The sequence below is a fragment of the Meriones unguiculatus genome, chromosome 11 (genome assembly GCF_030254825.1).
Source record: "Meriones unguiculatus strain TT.TT164.6M chromosome 11, Bangor_MerUng_6.1, whole genome shotgun sequence".
Taxonomy (NCBI): domain Eukaryota; kingdom Metazoa; phylum Chordata; class Mammalia; order Rodentia; family Muridae; genus Meriones; species Meriones unguiculatus.
This window is the reverse complement of record NC_083359.1, coordinates 22,947,145-22,968,494: the sequence shown is the minus strand read 5'-3', so window position 1 is coordinate 22,968,494 and position 21,350 is coordinate 22,947,145. Positions and strand designations below refer to the sequence as shown.

Sequence of the window (21,350 nt, the reverse complement as noted above, 5' to 3'; positions counted from 1 at the left end):
CAAGTTAGCAATTCCTGTTTGCTAGACACTGATAATGACAGTCTCTTCCCCCAGGAAGAATCCCAGTTAGAAAGAGTGCTGAGTTCAGTGTCTGCCGATTGCCTAGGAGCTGTCACTCATTCAGTGCTTTCTGATCAGACAAACCTTGTTCCCACCCTTTTCCCTCAGTTCTCCTCTAGGAAGCTTCTTAGTAGTGCTCCAGATTTGGCCTTGTGCCCAACTCCAGAACTTATCACTTACTTTCCACTGAGCAGACAGGGTCCAAGTTCCATCTTATACATGTTTAAAGATTCACTTCATATTTAATAATGTGTATATGTGTGTGTAAGGAGGTGCACGGAACTAAACGTGGGTCCTCTGCAAGAGCAGTGTATACTCTGAATGGCAGAACCCTTTGTTTTAATTCTAAGAAACCATTTTAAAAATTATTATATTTTATTACAGTTTATCCCCTTTGTATCCCACCTGTAGCTCCCTCCCTTATTGCCTCCCAAACCCACCCTCCCTCCCTCTTCTCTACCTTTGCCCCTCCCCCAGTCCACTGATAGGGGAGGTCCTCCTCCCCTTCCATCTGATCCTAGTCTATTGGGTCTCATCAGGAGTGGCTGCATTGTCTTCCTCTGTGGCCTGGCAAGGCTGCACCCCCCGAGGGGGAGGTGATCAAAGAGCAGGCCAATCAGAAAACATTTTTTGTGCTATTTACATTTAGTTGAGTATATGCTTTGCACCCCCATGTCACTCGAAGGGTTCCAAATCTTCTCGAAACAAAGCAAGCTGATGGGGACCCAATGTTCGAAAACATGAGTCTGTGGCAGAAATTTCACATCTAAGCCCTGACAGTGTCAGTGTTAAAATGACATGGGGTAGCAGTTTGCAGAGGGACAGTAACAAGTATCATTGATATTTTGGACATTAGCTGGACTCTGCACTGTGCTAAGGTCTGCATGTTTACTCTGTAAGTTCTTATTTGTACTTTATAAATGGGGATGCTGAAGCTTTCAGAGACGTAGAAGCTTATCTGAGGTTGGACCTTTGGGGTTAGAAATGGGCTCCAGAGAGTCTGTGCCGATACATTGTACACATACGACCATCCTATCCTTCCATATGGTGTCCTCAAGGGGAAAATCTCAGATTTACTTCTACTCCCAGCCTTGAAGAAGTCTCGATATTTTCTTTTCTCTCCCTCCCCATTTCTACACTTGCCACCTTCCCCTCTATTCCTAGAGAAAGTGGGAGTATGAATGGAGTCAAGACTAGAGATGAGGATGCGGCAGACATATAGTGCAGGGTCAGTAGAGCAAGTCAGAAGGAGCCGAAAAGAAAAGAAAAAAAAATTCATATGCTCTCTCCCAATCAAATAAGCAAATAAACTAAGCTCTTCCAATTAAAAAAAAAAAAAAGGTAATTTCTTTCCCTCTTCTGTGCTCTGTTACACTGTCATCTCATTAAATTCCCAGTGTCCATGTAGAAACCTAACATCCTTTTGGCTTCTGCTGGAAAGCTGGAAAAGAAGAATGAACAAGTGATGCACAGGTGACCTCTGGTGACAAAACCATGCTCCACAACAGCCAGTGTAACTGATGGGGGAAGGGAACACTGTGCCTGGGCTGTATGGAATACTTTCTGACCTGGAGGGCAGCTGGGCAGAAGTTTCCTTCCTCATTTGAATATATTCAAATGCTTAACAGGCAAGGAGTGAGAGCATAGACCGTAAAACACTCAACAGATGCTCGAAAGCACAGACTGTTGTTTCACAGGGAATTCAAATCCTGTCGCTTCAAAACAACAAATCAGACCAAAAACAAACAAACAAACAAACATTCAAACCCCAAATATCCCAACCTTCAATAAGTGCTATGCAGCCAACAGTGAACCTCATCAAACTCTTTAATCAAACTAGAAACCCGATAGAGATCCCCACCACCCTCCAGGCACCACAGAGGAGACAATGACTGACTCTGGGAAGGTCTGCTAAGGCAACAGCACTGCTGGGACAGCTGGGGACATTTACATGGAACTATGAATCCATCACGCTCCTATTAAATCACATCTCTCTGTTGCCAAAAGGAAAATTATGAAGGGCTCAGCAAACTCTTTTTTTCTCATGCATCCAGAATTAACCCAAGCTTTGGGGGATAAGGCCCTCCAACACAGGAGGCCTGTGCACTGGGGTATCTGTACGCATGAAATGAGCAGGGCTACAGCCTAGACTTCTAGACTAGCTCTTTAAAATACTTTCTTTCGAGAGTTATTCTCCTGACAGCATTGTAATGAAACTCCATTATTACTTCTCTATTGTTGAATTGTAGTTTTTCTCATTAACTATCTCTGGTTTATTAGGTCGGGGCTGTTCATCTGAAACTCTTCTGTGTTTGCCTTTCCCATTGCATTATTTATGGGAAATGTGTTTTTATGATCCCATACATTATTCCTGCATCCCCGTAAATAATGAACCACGTTCGGAATGAGGCACCACTGAAGCACCAGAAAAGCAACAGTTCTGTTTAAGCAGTTCATTCCCCAGCAGCACATCTATGCTAATAATGGTAATAGGGAGCAGGAGAAAGGTTCTGGGGAGTTCATGCTCCTTGGTTTGTTATGGGAACACTACTCTTCGGTTTGCAGACTCTCGTGTCCCAAGGACCAAATGTCTGAATCGCTTAGTTCCTGAATCTTAGGTGAGAAACCAGAATCCATTCTTCAGCAAAATTCTTCCCAACCTGTGGGTCATGACTCCTTTGGCAAACCTCTCTCTCCAAAAATATTTCCATTAAGATTCAGAACAGTAGTAAAATACAGCTATGAACTTGCAATGAAAATAATTTTGGTTGATGGTCACCACCACATGGGGGACTGAGTTAAAGGGTCAGAGCATTAGGAAGTGGAGAACCACTGCTCTAATGTTTTCTCGTCATTCGTTGATAGATTGCTTTAAAAAGAAGTGGAGCCAAGTAGGAGCAGACAGATGGGTTTGTAAAAGTAGAGGCCGTCCACACTGAGTGATATGGAGAATGTGGTCAATGGCAAATGGTTGGTAGCAGAGTAGTAGCTTCATGTTTTATGTGAATGTCTACGAGGCCCTCTAGGCTGCCATGGAGGAATGCAGAGCGGATTAAGAGAATCTAAATCACAGCATAGAGCCCGAACTCCCAGAGATACAGGGGGAGGTAGGGCCTTAGGAATCTAGCCTTGCAAGTCTCCTTTAGAGAAATGTGCAGGCGGCTGGGGACTTGCTGGAAAGGCCAGATCTGAAGAGCATCTCTAGATCACTGCTAGGGACCTGCTTCCAGGCCAGCTTCTCCTTGCTCATCTGTTCAAGCCAGGTAGACTTCCCCTCTGACCCTCTGCTCAGCTGGCATCTCTCTCAGGCTTTGGGCCAGGCATTTCCCTCTGGACAGTGGACTTCTCCAAGGCAGAGTTCAAACACAAAGCCCCAGGGTGTGTGAAGCTGGACCGTTATCCATCTGTGAGCTCTGAACTTCTGTTGATGACAATGAAGCTGGGTGATTCAGAGGGCTCACAGCACCAGATGCATTCCCAACTCCCCCCTCTCCTGACTCCCGGAACATTTGGTTAGTGACAATTTTTAGTAATTTTGCCCCAAGATGTTTCTTTTCCATGTGTTTTCTGTTTTTTTTTTTTTTTCCGCTTTCCAGCTTAGCCTTTAGAAACCCTAAGGAAATTATTTTAACTGTTGTCTAACTTGGGGACATATTTTTCCTCCTTTTCCTGTTAACGTTACATTGACTGTAGGGCAAGGTCTTGTGATCCACTCTTAGAACCATTATGGAATACTACCTGGGTGCAAGGACCTGTTCTAGACTCTGATTAACAAAACATCCAACTGATATCAAGTTTGCATGCTAGTGGGGAGGGACAGGAAAAAAATAACATCTACAGTATCTATATAGAACTGGCCAAAGGAAGAATAAAACAATACAAAGGTAACATGTAAACAGCGACATTTTCATGTAGTAGCAAGACAGTAAATATTGGAGGCCCTCCCTGTACAAAGTATGGTCTCTCTTAACATATTACTTCTGCCACTGTGGCCTGAAGGCATCTGTAGACCATTAAACTTCATTCTAATGACATATTTTAAGTCAGGCAGCAGGTTGGTATTGTAAACATTTATAATATTTTTCTAAAGTGGTCAGAGAAGATTTCTCTATACTATCTATAAGGGGATATTTGAGCCATTCTGTTCCTTACAGCGATTATACCTTGCTTTAATTGGACCCTCAGTTATTGGAACAAATGTTTGCTGTTCTCTGCCTAGTACCCATTCCTTTTGTTGATGACAAGACAAAGTTTTCCTTGGAGGGCTATGCTGTACATTTCACTTGTAGTCACTGTAATCCTAGCTTATAGAAGTGCTCTCCTCTCCTAGCATATCTCATCACCCTAGTCTTGGGGAATGGCTGAGAGATGAGCAGGGACTTGACCGGATTCATATTAGGATTTTAGCACTCTGTCTGCTCACTGTCATAGTTGAAGGCAGAATGTAAGACTGGAGAGAGCACTTAGACAGTGAAAGAGAGAAACAGAGATGCTATGTTTTGATTGTATTCTATGAACTTCTGAGTGTAGCCTATAGCCAACTACCCTGGGCCTTTTCAATCAGGCAAGACAGTAGTTTTTCTAGTCTGTCTGTTTATCATCCTGTCTCTGTTGTTCTGTGTGTGTGTGTGTGTGTGTGTGTGTGTGTGTGTGTGTTCATGTGCATGTGTATATGTATGTATGCCCTCATTGGTGGGGTTTATATACCGGTGTGGAGGCTAGAAAGGATACAAGGTGTTCTCTTTTATTGCTCTCTACTTTATTTCTTTAATATGGGGTCTCTCAGGGAGGCAGAAGCTCACTGCTTTTCAGTTAAGCAGCTAGCGAGCCCTAGTGATCTGCCTGTCTCTGCCCCCATCAGGGCTAAAGGCAGGCATAGCCATAATTAGCTTTTTACATTGGTTCTGGGAATCAAAACTCAGGTCCTCAAGTGTTCTTTAACCCACGAAGCCACCTCCTTAGCACCTAGTCTAAAGTGCTCTCACTTTGAATCGGGCTTATAGGACTAACAATGTGGTGAGTTGTGAGTGATGAACTTATGTGACATCATTCACTCATGTAAACTCTCTCTACATCTTTCTCCACTAACATATATAAAACCTGCTCCAAATGTTTCTATTTAAAAAACTTAATATTTATAATCTGTCTCCTACATCTTTCAGCTGGCGTCTACTGGTACTTTATCCTATCCACAGGAAGCTGACTACTTTTTTGTGTTCTTATATAATTACATCTTTGTCTCATCTTCTAGACTAGACAGAAAATTCCCTAGGAGAATAAGGACATTGATATGCATCTTTGTCTCCATGACACCAGCAGCAGAGAGCTGGGGATATTAGTTAACACACACACACACACACATAATCATACATACATACAAAATGGGGGCACACTCATTGAATGAATGAACCCTAACAATATCACACCAGCCCTCCCACTGAGACTACGCAATATGAAGTTGTAATACTTAAAAAAAAAATGTACATGGCTAAGAGTAACATCGGAACAGTCCTAAAAAAAGTTAAACTTCAAGTCATATTTAAATTTCTACAATTTTATGCTAATTCAACTGGCCTTAGATTTAATTAAAAATGTTTTTTCAATTGATAATAATGTAACTCAGATAATTAGCATCAAGTGGCATCTAGAGGACATGTTTAAAAAAACTAGAGTATAAATAGACCTAATTGACAATTAGAATAGCACTTTATAATTATGCTTTGTTTGTAAATGCTATAATGTCCAATTCATTGTTCAAGGAAATTGCTCATTAATAAAAACTAAAGCCATGTTCTCTCTGCTGTTGCCATGAAGATGTGTATTAAGTGCCCTGGCTTTTATGTTGTCTATTTTCATGCTGCTTTGGACACGCCACTCCTTTCCAATGTTTAATAAATGTATTCTATAGTAAAATATAAACTACATTATGCCCTGGCTTGCATATGCATATTTATTTTGTCCTTCTTTGGTAAGTGAATGGATGGATCTCACCGCAAACTGAAATTCTTTTGTGCCTGCCACGAGGAGAGAACTGTGTACTCCAGAAAGACCTGTGCTCCTGGGAGAAACGAGGGCCTGTATCTGAATGAAAGCATGGCCTTGAAAAGTAGAAGAATGGAAACCTCACCAGGGAAGATGATGGCTGCTCCCTCTGTAGAAGGAGGGAGTTTGTCAGGGGAGGTCTCAATTTCACGGTAAGAAACAAAGCCAGTGAGACTCAGAGGTCTCTATAAGAGCTCTCCTGGCCCTAGTGAGGTTTTCAGACCCATGTCAAGCACATCATGGCAAGGGTGGACGTCGAAATGAAACAAATGTTGTCAGAGTTAATAGGACTTTTATAGGTATAGGATTTCAAATACAGGTGTGACATGAATGATGAACTGAGATCATTTATGGGAAGCCCACAGATGTCTACAGTGACTCTAATTTGGTTACCAGGTGAAAGAAGTGGACTATGTGCCCCTAGAGCTGAAATAGCAAGGGATGATGAGAAACCATGGACCTATTTTCTTTCCTTTTGTGATGCTAAGATACTGGGAACTAAGGTCTAGATCATAGATGTTAGTCAGCAAGATCCTCACTTGGTCATTTGTTCTCTGCGGAACCTTAGGCAGGTTTCGAATTTCCATGTCTCCATTTGCTTATATGTAAGGAATGAGGACAAGTACATGTGTTCCTTGTGAGGTGGGTATGAGGGCCAAATTCATTTCTTCATGATAAGTAATGATACCCAAAGCACTTTACACAGGGTAGGCAGTCCTGTTTTTATCATTCATCAATTGTGTTTTATGGTAGCTTTGCTGGGTCTCAGTTGTTAAAGATTGGCTGACCTGAAAGTTATCATCGGAGTCAAGGGAAAGGGACTTCCAGGTGTTTTGAAATCTTTAGGATACACCAGCATGCGTAGAAGGACCTCTTAAAAACGACCCAACGGTCTCCGTTTCTGAATTCCTAGTGCCACACTGTGGATATCTACTTCAGTTTACTAACAAAGAAGACATAGATACGCACCACCTTGTTCATGCTACTGTCATAACGATGGAGAGGAGAAAGCTTACCATAAAAGCAATTGAGCCAGGCGAACCCTCTAAGATCAGACTCCAACTTGGGAACACGATTTTTATCAAGATCTGTTTTGCTTGGGCTTCTTAATTTTTATTGTCAACTTGACACAGCCTAGAGTCAACCAGTAAAAAGGAAGCTCACCTGAGACTTGCCTGGATCAGACTGGCCCGTGGAAATATCTGTGAAGTACCATCTTGGATGGTGATGGATGTTCAAGGGTCCATGTAACTAAGAACAGCACCATATCTTGACAGGTGGCTGTAGACTACACAGGAAACCTAGCAGAGAGCAAGCCAAGCACAGTGTTCCTCCACTGTTTCTGCTTCACTTCCTGCTATGACTTCCCTCATTGATGAAGTATGATCTGGATGTGTAAGCCAAATAATCGTTTCCTCCTCAAGTAGCTTTTGGTACTAGTGTTTTATCACAGCAACAGAGAGCAAGCCAGAACACGTGCACACAAGTACAATGGGCAGTGTAGCACTTATCAAACTATGAAGCTATGTTCTCTGCTGGCCTATTGTGTTGAGAAAGTCTCCTAGTCACAGATGATCTGACACATGGACACTACGCCTGTAAGTTGATAGCCAATCTCCTTTGTGTACTCACAACTATAGTATGTCTAATGTTCAGGTTTTTACCTGTCTCCTGAAGCCCAAGTAGGCTACTAGAAGCCACCACGGACAAAATAAGTCTCCACATCCTCAGTGTTTGCTTGCATCCTACATATTCTACACTCACTGTGTTCTGTGCTCTCAACAGTGCTGAAAACTAGGTCTGAAGAAGAAGAAGAAGAAGAAGAAGAAGAAGAAGAAGAAGAAGAAGAAGAAGAAGAAGAAGAAGAAGAAGCTGTCACACCCAAAGCAAAAGCCACAGCCATATAAGCACAGAAACAAGTGGTAGCATGCTTGCACAGAGTGTGTGAGGCCCCAGGGTCTGCCTCAGCACCACAGAAAAGAAAGAGTAAAAGAAAATGGCCTTTTACATTTTTTAAAATGATTTTCATCTCCCTATTTGCTATACACACTCTCTTCCTCCCCCCTCTCTCTCTCATACACACAATTTAACCCAGGGTGACCAGTAACTCATTATTCATAGGTAGCCCAGGCTAGCCTTGAACTTTCAATCATCCTGCTTTAGCTTCTGAAAGTAAGAGCCAGGATTATGGCTATGCACTACCATATCTGGTTCCTTTCATTTCTTGCTTTTCCAGGCAGAAACTAAAACTTAGTGAGAAAGTCACCTTGAACAAGGCCACTCAGACCCTAAGAGGATGAGCAAAGATTCCAACGCAGCTGTGATAGCTGCTCCCATGAACTACTCATCCAGAACCAAACCTCCCAAGAGCTTGTGCTGTCTCACAAACTTCTCATTAAGCTGAAAATGAAATTGCCTAAACGTTTCATTCCACACCATATGGCTGAGTCCCAGCTGAAGGTAGCTCATCTCTCCAGCATGCTGGGCTCCTTTTGCTGGAGAGATTGATGTGAAATTTGTGGGGTGGTCATTTCCCAATCTTCAGCACAATCTAACAGTAGTTGGATTCATTTTTATGTGTCTTTTCTAATTTTTCCAGAAACAAGAAAATACTCCTAGAAGAGGGAGAGTGGCAGATCTTATCAACTGTTCCTCAGATGAAATATCACCACCTACAAATGCAAGTGTCTGCTTTGAGGTGACTGGAAATGATCACTGTGCCCCAGTTTTCAGGCTAGGAAACTATGGGACAGTGAAGTTCATGAATGACAACATTACAAAACTCTGCATGATGAGATTAAGCCAACGTGTCTGGGTATTTGATATTATTGTCTATCATTTTATTTTCTTTGCAAGGTACTGTGGAAGTTTCTGAACCCAGTTTTGTCATGTGATGCTTTGCTGTAAACTCTCACATGTGAGGGGCCAGGAGAGAACATCCATGGGTGGACTCAGAAGAGAGGACATATATAGAGACCCACACACAGTGAGACATCACATTTTGGATTGATATCACTGTGCTGATCTTCATGCTTCTACACTTGATTTAGCAGAGAGAATCATTACAGAGAGCTTCTCCGGGCACTCCATTTGAGTTTTGTGGCTTTTGCTAACTTTTTGTTGTTGTTGGTTCATGTTGGCATTTGAACTGAACCGCTGGTATCCTGATGATTGAGTCTGGTAATCTTCTAAAGACCCATCGACCTTAATCAGCAGGAAACAGATAAATGAGGACTATGGCCCTTTTTCCTACTAATCTCCTACTTAAGGTTTTGGGGGGTTGGAAGGGAGTTAAAGGTGCTTAAAACCTTGAATAAAGTAGGTAAAAATTAAGCCTATAGCAAAGTTGGGTTTTAATATGGTGACATAAATCAAAAAGTATGAATGAATTGCTGGGGAAAGCCAACTTTATAGGCACAAGACTATCATAGTATGAAATGCTACCATTCTCTCTCCTGGCCAACTCCTCCAGAGCTGCTAATATATGGTATCCTTGAATAAGAACTGAGCCTCAAGTTTTGCGTTCCCTACCCTGTGCCAACCTAAAATTACTGTAGAAATGTCATTTCTATAAATAGAGGCACGATTTGTGAGGGACAAGAAATACTTTGAATATTCACTTGTGGTATAGAGCACTTGGTTCAGTGTTCATGGCTAGGAAGATGAACTTGGGCCTGACTGCAACTTCACATTTTCTCTGGCAGGTTTCTACGTCTTTTCAGTTTCCTCATGCTAAAGTAGGATTAATGAGAGGATCCAGCAAAGAACTGTAGATAAAGCAGCAGCCTGGGAAAACTAGCTCTCTCAGTCCTACTAAGTGTCCCTCATGTATGGCTTAGCTCAATTCTGCCACTTGCGAAACACGGTGGAGAAGATGCCATCTACAAATGTGGTTGTGCATGGTAACAATCCCAGCTCTTACTCTGAGGTGAAAAAACAGGGTGATTCAGGTTCAAGGTATATATTTACGAATGTGTATTATGTATAGTACCTGATCAGAGCAAGTAGCTCACAGACTTAAAAGAAAGATTATCCATTTAGGAGGCTGTTTATCTGTCTTAACACAGTATGTGTAGGGAAAAACATGCAACAGTACCATGAATTATAACAGCAGCAGTGTGCCTTGTGCACACAGAGCTATTAATCACAAGGGTGGGAGGAGAAAGACCAGCCTAAATCATCATGGCCAAATTCCTTAAAGCAAGCAATTACTTAAAGCAAGCTTTTTTATTCGTGTGCTTGGGCTGTCTCCCCCTAAGGTGGGGTTTGAGAGGTCAGTCAGCATTGGATTGTGAGGAAGACAAAACTTTTAGACTTAGAGATCAGGGATAGGGGGTTTCCAAATGGGGGATTTGGTAGGCAAAATAGACCCACCGAAAAGAACACAAACAAGCAAAACAAACAAAATACCAGGGTTACAGGAGCGGAATGTAAGTGTAAAAGTTAGTCCCTCCTGCAACAAAGGCATAGTTGCAAAGTATCTAGGTAGTTATAACAACAGGTAGTCATAGGTGACAACAAAGGTAGGGTTGCAAGATAGTTATAAACAACTTTTTGAAACAAAAACATGATTGCCTTTCTTGGAACATGTATATACATATATTTTCCAACTATCACCATTATCTCTCTTCAAAGTTCTCTCAACCTGTAGACATTGCCCCAACTTCTCATCTTTTTGTTATTTGTAACTCAGCTGCTTGAGATCTTGACTGAAATTCTCTGATATTTTCTTTCTTCCATTCTTAACCATTTATTAACATTTCACAGAAATTCATTTTCAAAACATTGAGGACAAATAACAGAGAAAAATGTGGACAATTAAAGTGGAAGTGATGATTGGTTTTGCTCATGTAAACATTGACACAAACTATACAGAATACTTACTTCTATGGGGAAGCTATGGGGAGCTGATAGGGTCTTTTAGAAATGTAATGATGTATTTGGCATTTGTTAACTTTTCTTATGTTATGAACTACTAGCATAGGAAAATAGCTTATATTATAATTTTCCTACCAAATTAAGATATTAAAATATGTATAATTTTTTGTGAAAAAAAAAAAGAGTCCTAAATGGTTAAGCTTTCAAATTTTTTTAAGACCCAAATCCAATTTAGGATGACTCTTGTTATCAAGATTTGTCTTAATCATGCTGTTTATTTTTTTTATTGTCAACTTGATATAGCCTAGAGTGACAGAGGACACAGATGTGGAAATAATGAAACTGTTTAGATAAAATCCCAATATCTGACTTCTCCACTGTCAACTGTCACATTCCAAAGCAGTGTTGGCCCCTCAGCTATTATATGTATTGGGGTTATGTAGTTTTAGAACTTTGTTTTGATTTTTGGTCAATGAAAAAGCATTGTGTGAAAACCTGTTCTATGGGTAGTTTCCATTCAGCATGTGAACAAGAAGTCCACCCTCCCCCCAAAAGAAAAGTCAGCTGAACCACCTTATAGGTAAGTCACTGATCAGGATTTGACCTGGCTTCTTGCCTCACCACTGTAAGGCTCCTCACCTCCACTTGGCTCTTAAGGATGATCACATATACCTTCTGACTGCTAAGCTCATGTTAAGACATAGCATCAAGGCCCAATTGGGCTAGAAGACTGACTAAAGTTGGGTAGTAACGATGTGCATGTTGTTCTGACTGTCACACAAAACCTAGCATATTTGAGAGGATGGTGGGCTATCCAAGCAAAGAAGAAAACCTAAAAAGTCAGGGAAGAAATAAGAACTGGGGATGGAGATCTGAAAGTTACCTGTCAAGGAATTTACAAATGAGTATGTGTATATCGAAGGAGGGAGGGAGGAAAGGTGCTAGAGGAGAGGAGAAGCATAGACAAACAATCTTGACAGACTTACTGAGGGTAGAATGAAAGCCACAAGAACACAAGTGATGGAGCTGGAAGAAGATGGAAAGGACAAATAAACAACAGTGCAGAGAACAAATACTAATTTATAACAAAAAGGAACTTGTAATAACAACTCAGGACCGGCTGGCATTGGCTGAACACTTAGCATGGTAGCCAGCTGACCACTCTCTACAGACTACTTTGTCCACCCTTTCCATCCAGCAGGGAAGAAGGAACTTCAGTGATAGCAGTTTCACAAATATGCAGGCACCGAGAGGTCAGGTACCTTCTTCTTAAGGTCCCATAACTAATGCAGGAAAGATGTGGGGCTAAATTAATAGTGGGGTTATCTTAGAGCCCAGGCTGTGACCCTCTGTGCTTCAGTGAATCTTAAGGAGAAAAGAAGGAAAAACAGAGTCAGTACTAATAGTAGCAGGGGCATGCTACCACTGATGGAGTGCCATTTTGTTCAGGGTACTGAGGGAAGTACCCAGCACTCGGTCTCTGTTAACACTACAATTTCAGGTGCTGAGTATTCCTAGTGTTGTTGAGAAGAGAAGGAAAATGGCTCAATGGTGTCAGTAACCTGCCTGAAGCCACACAACTCAGTGTGTAACACCAGCAATTAAAAAGCTAGGTCTCCCCCAGCAGTACAATTCATACCACCAGACTGGCCCCTTTCACTGGGCAACCTTGGAAGACACTGGTAGTGTGCTCAGATTCATTAACTCAGCAGGATGAGCCCAGAAATTTCCATTAGGTTTTACTTTTTAAAAAGAGGGACAGAGAGCCATTAATTGCAATCACTGCTCTCGCAGAGGATCTAGGTTCCGTTCCCAAGACCAACAGGGCAAGTTTCAAACATACACAACTCCAGTTCTGGGGGGGTCTAAGGACCTCTTCTGACCTCCAAGTAACCAGGCACTCACACAGTGTAGGAAAATACCCTCCCCACACACACAATAAAAATAAACCTTTACAAAAAGTTAAATTTTTTTCTCTCCCTTTCTTCCTTCCTTCCTGTCCTTTCCTTTCGTCTTTTCTCCCCCAATGCGTCTCCAATTTTCTTATTTCGTTCTATGAATCAGAACCTTACTCTGCAGTTGGACTATGTAGCCCAGTCTGGCCTCAGGTTTACAGCACTCCTCCTGCCTTGTGAATCACAGGATCAAATATGTGAACCACCACTCCTAGCTTGTGTGTACTTTGAATATTGACTTCTCAAACCTACCTACCAGAGTTTCCAATTTAGTTAATTATGGTTTGACCTATAAACCTAAACTTTAAAAAAAAATCTTCCTGAATTATTTTTTATTTGCAGCCAGGTTGAGAATTCACCTCTCCAAGCATCAAGCAACTTGCCTGTTTGTAAGAAAAGTACATCTACAGGAACACTTCCTTACATGAGCCCACATTGAAGCCCAAAAGCAATGGTTGAAATGGGTACCAACATGACTTCATGGTGTGAGAAAAGGTCACTGGGAAATCAGAGTCCATGAAGGTCAAACTTTCTTGCTTTGAAAGAACATAGGAAAGTGTCCTCATCTACACTTTTCCACACCATTTGTTTTTGTTTGGGCTCCTATAACGATATACAAATATACTCCCTTCCACACATAGTATGGAAGCTAGAAATTTAGATTTGGTGTCATTCTGGTTGGTTTCTGCAGAGGGCTCTCATCTATATATGGATTGCCAAGTTCTTGTATTTCTGTATGTGAGGGAAGAGAAAGAGCAAGGGACACAGATGAAGAGGGGAGGAAAAAAGGAAGGAGGAAGAGATAAGAGAGAGAGTAAAAAAAGAGAGGAGAAAGAGTGGAAAAGAGGAAGGAGAGGGGAGGGGAGGAAAGGGACAGGAGGGGAGGGGAGGGGAGAGGCAGGAAGAAATGCTGAATAACCAGATTCTTTATTTCCTTATAAGGGACCTCATGTGATAAAGGCTCCCAATCAACTTCAGGAACACAGTTCCTGATAAAGGTGTAATCTCAGATCATTGTAATACTAGAGAGTTAGATTTTTAATGTATGCAGTGGGGGAGGTCACAAGCATTCATTGGATGGCACCATGTCATTTTTCCTTCAAAATATACATGGTGGCATCCAGCCAGTTACATGTTGAAAATCTCTTACCCAAGACTCTCAATCTCTCAGCTCCCACAACCACTTCACTGTCATCCGCAGAAAAGAGCAACTTTCCAGATACAGTTTTTACTTCAAATTTTTTGCCATATGCTTCCACAGCTTTCGGACCTAAAAGGGAGAGAGAAAGAAAGAGGGGAGGAATACATTAGCTTCGTCGCATTTGACTACAAAAGCTTTTCATTGGACATATGCACTCCACAGGATTGTATCTGATTTTAATGTTAAGTGGATTGGTTTTCTGAAGCCGACCGTGGAAATTAGTGTCTTGACTGCATCTCACCTTGTCAATTGCTTTTAATCATCTGGTGCTGGGATGTGGTTTTAGAGGTCTTCCTGTTCTCCGTATGGACTAATGCATGAATGAAATTTCTTTCTTCTAGCCCCAAATTAGTATCAAATACGTGGGGGCTCTTGATCGAAAGTGTCAGGACCCAGAGTATAACCATTTCTTATGGGAACTAAGCATCTTCAGCCAGTTGTAAATATCATAAAAGATTCTTGTGAGTTCAGCTGAGGTATGTCCGTTGGTACCCTTCACCTATTGTCTGACACAAAGACAAATCTATTTCCTCAGTAGACATATAATTTCCAAGTATAAATGGCTATAATATAATAAATTTCCCTACAAGTTGTTAAGTCTCTAATAACAGGAATTAATTTAATTTCATAAAAAATACATTTTGAGTTTATTGTGTGGCATCAAATGCTATTCTTGACCACAGGCTGTTTATACAAGTGCTTAAGTAACAGCCCTGGTCCCATCGCACCTGTATACTGATGGAGCCAAACTCACATAGATTCAATGTATTTATTCACATATTTCATATATGAGTGCTCTGTTTTAATGCACATCAGATCCCATTACAGATTGTTGTGAGCTGCTATTTGGCTGCAGACGTGCAGCTTGGTCATCATGCGGGTCCCCAACAACTGGAGTAGGGGTTGTCTCTAACTTCATTGCCTGTCTTTGGATTCTCCCAGCTGGGCTACCTTGTCTGGCCTTGGTGGAAGAGGATAAAATTATTCCTGCTGTGACTTGAGGTTCCAGGGTGGGTTGCTACCCCTTGGGGGCCTCCTCTGAGAAGGAGAGAGGGGATGGGGAAGGGGAGCATGAGGGTGGGACTGGAAGGAGAGGAGAGAGGGGCTGAGATCAGGCTATAAATGAATAAATGAATGGAAAAAGTCACTGATTTCACCTGGGGATGTGTGAGGTCTTGTGGTTTGGAGAAAGCTGATGCTTCAGCTTTCAGAAATGTTTAGGGATTTTTTTTTGTGTGTGTGTATACATATAATTATACATTTATACATTCATGCATATGTGCTTTCATGTATGTAAGTACATTCCTCCTGGGTGTATGTAGTTTTCTTTTCTTTCTTTCTTTCTTTTTTTCAAAACAGTTTTTTTTTTTTTTTCCTGTGTAGCCTTGGCTCTTCTGGATTCACTTTGTAGTCCAGGCTGGCCTTGAACTCACAGAGATCTGCCTGCCTCTGCCTCCCTGAGTGCTGGGATTATAGGCATGCACCACTGTGGCCAGCTTATGTATCTGTTTTGATGGTTCCATGCATCATGATCCCTATAAGACCCTGTCTAGGGATGATCTGTGAATTACTTAAGTTTAGGCAGAGGCCAGCCTATTAGAACCGGACCAACTCCTGTATATCTGAAATTACTTTCTTTGTCACAAGTGTGTAACTAAGTGCCAAAACCTCACCCTCTCCTCCCCCATTGGCACTGTGATTGTGGGCAAGTCATTTCATCTTTCTCTTTCTGTGTATGCAAAACTACCTACCACCATCTTCTCTGTGGACCCCATAGAAAGGCTGAAAAGACCAAGTGATGTTGAATTTATAAAAAGAACTTTATAGGCACAAAAGTGCTGTGAACTGTGGTGATCACATTATGTTATTGCCTTCACCACTGCCATGAGCATTTTTCTACTGAGACGGTTACGATGTACTGTAGTGATGAGCGTCTCTTAGTGCATTTTGCTCATTCACTTACGCGCATGCATTTAGCAGACCTCCTCCTCCCTTGCCAGGACATTCACATTGACCCTCTGACATAAAAAGGTGCATAGGAAAGGTTCCTCAGCGAGCCAGAGACTGAAGCAGCAGAGGTTGTACAGAATCTATAAGCATTGAAAGTGTTGGAGATGCTCTTGACTGGTTGCACAGGAAAAGAGTAAGCAAAGTGAGGCTCTGGGTCACATGGGAGCAAGAGAGAATCTGAGCATGGAATCCAGCTCTCACAACGCTACACAGAACACAAAGGATATCTCTCTGTCTAGGAAGGTGAAGAGGGCTTGAGTCAGCACATTGAGAACATCAAGGAGATAACATTTCTGAGGAAGAAGAAATGTAAAAATAAGTGGCCAAGAACTCAAGGAAATCCTGAAGAACATCAATGTGAAGGATTTAGAGTAGATAGTCCCATGTGAGTTAAGATGTAGCTATCTTACTGATGCCAGTAAAACATTAAGTAAAATTCTGTATTGCTTGCCAATTTTGGAAAGATAACACTGTTTGGAGGGAAGGAGAGTGGGGATGAGGAGACAATTTGCTAATGATAAGTGAATGAAAAACTTCAGGATGGACATGCAGGGCACTTTGTCCCCTCTAGATGTAGTCATATGGAGATACGAGAGCGGGAGACAAATGCTTGGTCTTGGCTTTCATGAACCAGGCAAGATTGTCAGACTAGGCTCCAAGCTTTCTGTGAATAGCCTGAGCTCACTCTAGACTCCTAAACAATGTGTGAGATCTATGTGAGGGGGGGTTGACTGAAAAAGACCAAAGCAATCAGAGTATACAAAACACAATTAAGTTGTCTTTCTCTTCAGGGAACCATAAAATACAAAATAAAATCTACCAGGGCCAGAACTGTTGGCCAACATAAAGCAGAACAAAGCAAAGATTCAGCCAAAAGCCCTCATAGTGACTATTGGCGAGTTGGTGCAGACAGCTTTGTCTTTTGTTGGTTTTACCCAGAGCTGCCAGAATTCCCTGGGCATGGCCAGAATCTTAAAAGAGGACTCTGGAGTGAAATGTTGGTGGAACTGAACATTGTTCTGGAAGCCCTTTAGTGAATCTGCAGTTGTTTGGGAATAGAAAAACATAACTTCTGAGGTGAAGCTCATCTCTCGTTAATAGTTTTCTCTGGGTGTGTGAGGTGGCTCTTCAGTCTCCTCTCCCCATTTAGGAGGAAAAGGCAAGACGTTAGGTTGCAGGTACTGTGACCACCAGGAATCTAAGACAGGAAAAACCTCATGCTTGTTACCTCATTTTTTCCCCTTTGGGACTAAGTCCCTTTCTCCTCCTAAAGCTGTTTTCCTTACATGTTCCAAAACTTCAAAGATGGGTTGTCCTAAGATACTCAGTCAGCAATGTTATGAGTCAAAATGCATCTACCTCTCAAAAAAGATGACCTGAACTTGGAACATCAGGCCTTCTGGTGGACTTTTAGGATACTCCCCAAGTCAACAGTATAGTTCTGGAATCCTCAGGATTGCAATGCTTAGAAGAAATGAGAAATTTGCTTCGTGTAATTGTACATCTCCTGTAATAGGAACTAGAAGGTGTTATTTTTACCTTCTCGCCACCCCAGCATTAGTTTTTTCTTCTGACTCATTTTGAGAGTAAGGATTGGTGTCTTTCAGTGACTAAGAGGCATTAATTTAGGAACAGGAGATCAAAAGACAAAAATGACTGGAAGGCCAGAAAATAAAGAGAGGAGGAGAGAGAAGGAGGGAAGAGGGGGCAGGAATAGAGAGGAAGAGTGGTAAGAGATGAAGAAGGAAGAGGGGAGTAGGGAGAAGGAAGAATCTAGAGAATGGATGTAGGGTGTAAAGAAGAGAGGAGGCAAAACAGGAGGAGGAGATGAATGTGGAGGGGGGGGAGTTGGAAGGGCAAGGAAGATGAAGACAGAAAAAGAGAGAAGGAGAAGAGTGAAGAGTAAAAGAGAAAGAGGTGAGCTCTCTTTAGAGGTGTAATGTTCCTTTTCAGCTTTATCAAAAACAATCTCTCAAGTAAACCAAATCTCCCACTGCAGATTAATACAACTGATCAACAGGCTAGGTCAGGTCTTTTTATGCCATGGGATCTGGAAGCTGGAGGTTGGATTTCTCTCTGTCCTGGAGGCACATTTTCACACATGCTGCTTAAATCACTACTTACCGGGAGCTGTTTATTTAATTATTTAGCACTGGTGACTGAAGGCCAGATGTTATATAAGCAAGCCAGATGCCTGCTATAACAGTGTGTTTGTGGATCACAGGCTCTATTGGGCAGCATTTCCACAGACCCAGAAGCTCCTCAGCTGTGGATGGCCCAACCCACTTCAGGCCTATGTAATTCTGACATCCATCTGTAGCTTTACTGGGGAAAGGGGAGCATGGCTCTGTGTGCGCAGGCACCTGCTTCCCTGTGACTTGGTTCCTAGTGGGACTCTCGAGATTCTAGTTCCAGAAATGTTTGAGGGCATTTGAGTTAGTGTTCTCTCAAAGTATCCATCTGGATGCTTTTCTCTCAGCACTGAAGTCAAATGGCATGTCCTTCTGGAGGTCTAACAATGCCATTCAGACCCACACTTTCTCTTTCCACTGTGGTGTAGACAATGCTTCTCTGTCTATCATTTCTTATAAACTTACAGAAGGGGCATTGATCACACAGCTCAACACGTGACCGTATCCATGAGGCTTGTCAGTAGAGTCATTATGACAAACAACCAATCCTTATTTAAACTGTTTGAATTCAAAGCTTAAAACCTAGTGGGTATTTCCAACAGCTGTTAGGGACAGATCTTCCATACTAAAATGAACCACACGTTCATAGCCTGTGGACACATCTGCACCTTGCAGTTGAATTAGGCTCAAAGACAGCAAACAGAAAATAGGATGAGGCTTCCAACTATCATTAAAAATCCCTTTTACAGGAGCCGGGGCAATGGCTGAGATAGCGAAGTTACTGCTGTTCGGGAACTGAGGACCTGAGTTTGGGTATACAACTCCCACGTAAAAGCTGGGCATTCTAGCTGGGTCAGTTATCATAGTGCTTTCAGGATCAGAAACAGAGGGGTAGAGAGGTAGGCAGAGATAATCAAAACTCCCTTATTAATTCACCAGCCGGTCTCACCAATGAGGATACTTTGGCCTCAGGGAGCAATGCTGTTCAAAAATTAAGGTGGAGAGTGATGGAGAAAGATACCTGATGTCAACCTCTGATTTTCATATGCATATATGGCCACATGCATACAACCATATACACACATATACCACACCACACCACACCACACCACACACACACACACACACACATACACACAATCCCCTTTTACAACCTATAAAGTGTGGGTGTGGCTTTGCACATCTTCTGCTCTCTCAATTGAGTACTGACCTTTTCCTACACTGTGAAAAAGGAAGTTGGATGGCATGACTATATTCTATATGACCTCCAATGCCATGGGATTTTGGCTCAGATCACAGCACAAGGCATTAAATTCCTTCCTACGGAACGGGCCTCATCCAATCAGAAAGCAGTCAGTTACCCTATAACTACTGTGTTACTGATGCATATGTAGGCACATCTTGGTAGGTCAGTATGGCATCATGCAGGGTCATGTGACCAAACTGTGTTCTAAACACTTATGCTTATACTTGCACACCTAGACTACTCTCTGTGCCATGGGAAGCCAGCAGTAGAGAGAGAGAGAGAGAGAGAGAGAGAGAGAGAGAGATGCATAACTGGCCAAAAAGTGCTAAGGAAGGAGACTGAGTGCTCAGCACTAAGTGAGATATCATCTATTTTGACACATACTCTACCAAGGCTCAGGGGTCATTGCAGAAGACGAGGTCAAAGTAATGTAAGAGCTGGAGGCTGGAGAGGAGCACTGGAAAATGCTGTCTTTTGGACATAACAAGGCTAGCACACTCACAAACCTGTAGCAGTTGTGGTTACCTGCACAAGACTATGTAAGATCAAGACGGCCTAAACCCCAGCATAGATGAGGTAGACAATCTCCAGGCCCTCTCCTTCTGAGGAGCTACAAATGGCGTATAGTTGCTAGAGGAGAGAAAATTATTCTTTTTTGGCAATATAGCCCCTGGCCAGTTTCCCATAGCCTAGTGAATAGCCCATACCTGTGCGTGTATGAGCAAACAAACTGGAATTAAAAAATCAAAGACGTTGAGTTGGGAGGCAGTGTGCTAGGGAGAGCTGAAGGGAGAAAATGGAGGGGGGAGGCCTATGTGATCACACCTCATTGTATACATGAATGAAATTCTCGAAAATAAAGAACAACATTTAAAAGGAGCTTTTCTTTGGTTGAGTACAGGTTAAAGCAGCGGGCTCGTGTTTAGGGGCCACGATCTATTAAAAACAGCTTTTCAGCAAAAGCCACTGCTATGGTGCTTCGTAAATTATGTGAATATTGGGTCTGTATCTTTTGGTAGAATCAGAGGTTGCAGGCTGAGTTTTCTTTCTCTTCACAGTAAATGGCCAGCAGATCCCTGTTCAAGCTTACATGGTATTTCACAGGACAGTAAAGTCTGATTTGTCTAGGACTCAGATGGACCAACCATTTGTTCATTTGTGCTTTTCTTACCTGTCACCAGCTGAGTCAGCACTTTTGTCTGGTCATTGAGAATGTTCACTGTCACGTTCCTAGCAGACTTGAAGTATAGGGCATTACCCTGTAATAAAAAAAAAAAAAAAAAAAAGGAAGAATCACATGAAGGTGGCAGATTACTACAAAAAAGGAACTGTAATCCCAGCTCTGCAAGGGGGTGACCTGGTTTTAACCACATCCTCACTAATGTATCTTTGTTTTAGAAGTCCAAATGTTTAATGGTGTGCTGTGATGTCCTCCAAAGAGATGGACCTCTAACACACACATACATTCTCTCTCTCTCTCTGTCACTCTCTGTCTCTCTGTCTCTGTTTCTCTCTCTCTCACACACACAACTGGATAAGTGATAGCTGAGACTTAGAATTTTTTTGTATCTTAGTGTGCAATAAAAGCTAGCCTTGGAGGACAGGAGCTCAAGTTTACAAGTTTTCCAGTTGAACCATGCGGCTCCCACAGGGAACAGCAGAAAGGTGGGGTGAACGCCTGCCAGTCAGGACAATCATCTGTGGAAGGAAAGCTGACAACACAGGCATGAGGAACCCAGGGGAGACGGCATCCCTAGGCAGATCTCTGCCTGCCCACTTTTCCAAGTCTCATCCCCAGGGCTCTTTTTCTCTAAGTAATCTGATTC

The 21,350-nt window shown here is 42.1% G+C and overlaps 1 protein-coding gene across 2 annotated transcripts in view; it reads right to left on the bottom strand.

The window, feature by feature from the left end:
* The window catches only part of Sgcd (sarcoglycan delta), a 935,702-nt gene that overhangs the window by 138,611 nt on the left and 775,741 nt on the right, over positions 1–21,350 (bottom strand). For both annotated transcript variants that reach the window (XM_060363800.1, XM_060363799.1), the window contains 2 exons: positions 20,696–20,783; positions 14,086–14,205 (listed from right to left, as the gene is read on the bottom strand). In XM_060363800.1, coding sequence (XP_060219783.1) covers positions 14,086–14,205; positions 20,696–20,783 — 208 coding nt within the window. The remainder of the gene's footprint in view (positions 1–14,085; positions 14,206–20,695; positions 20,784–21,350) is intronic.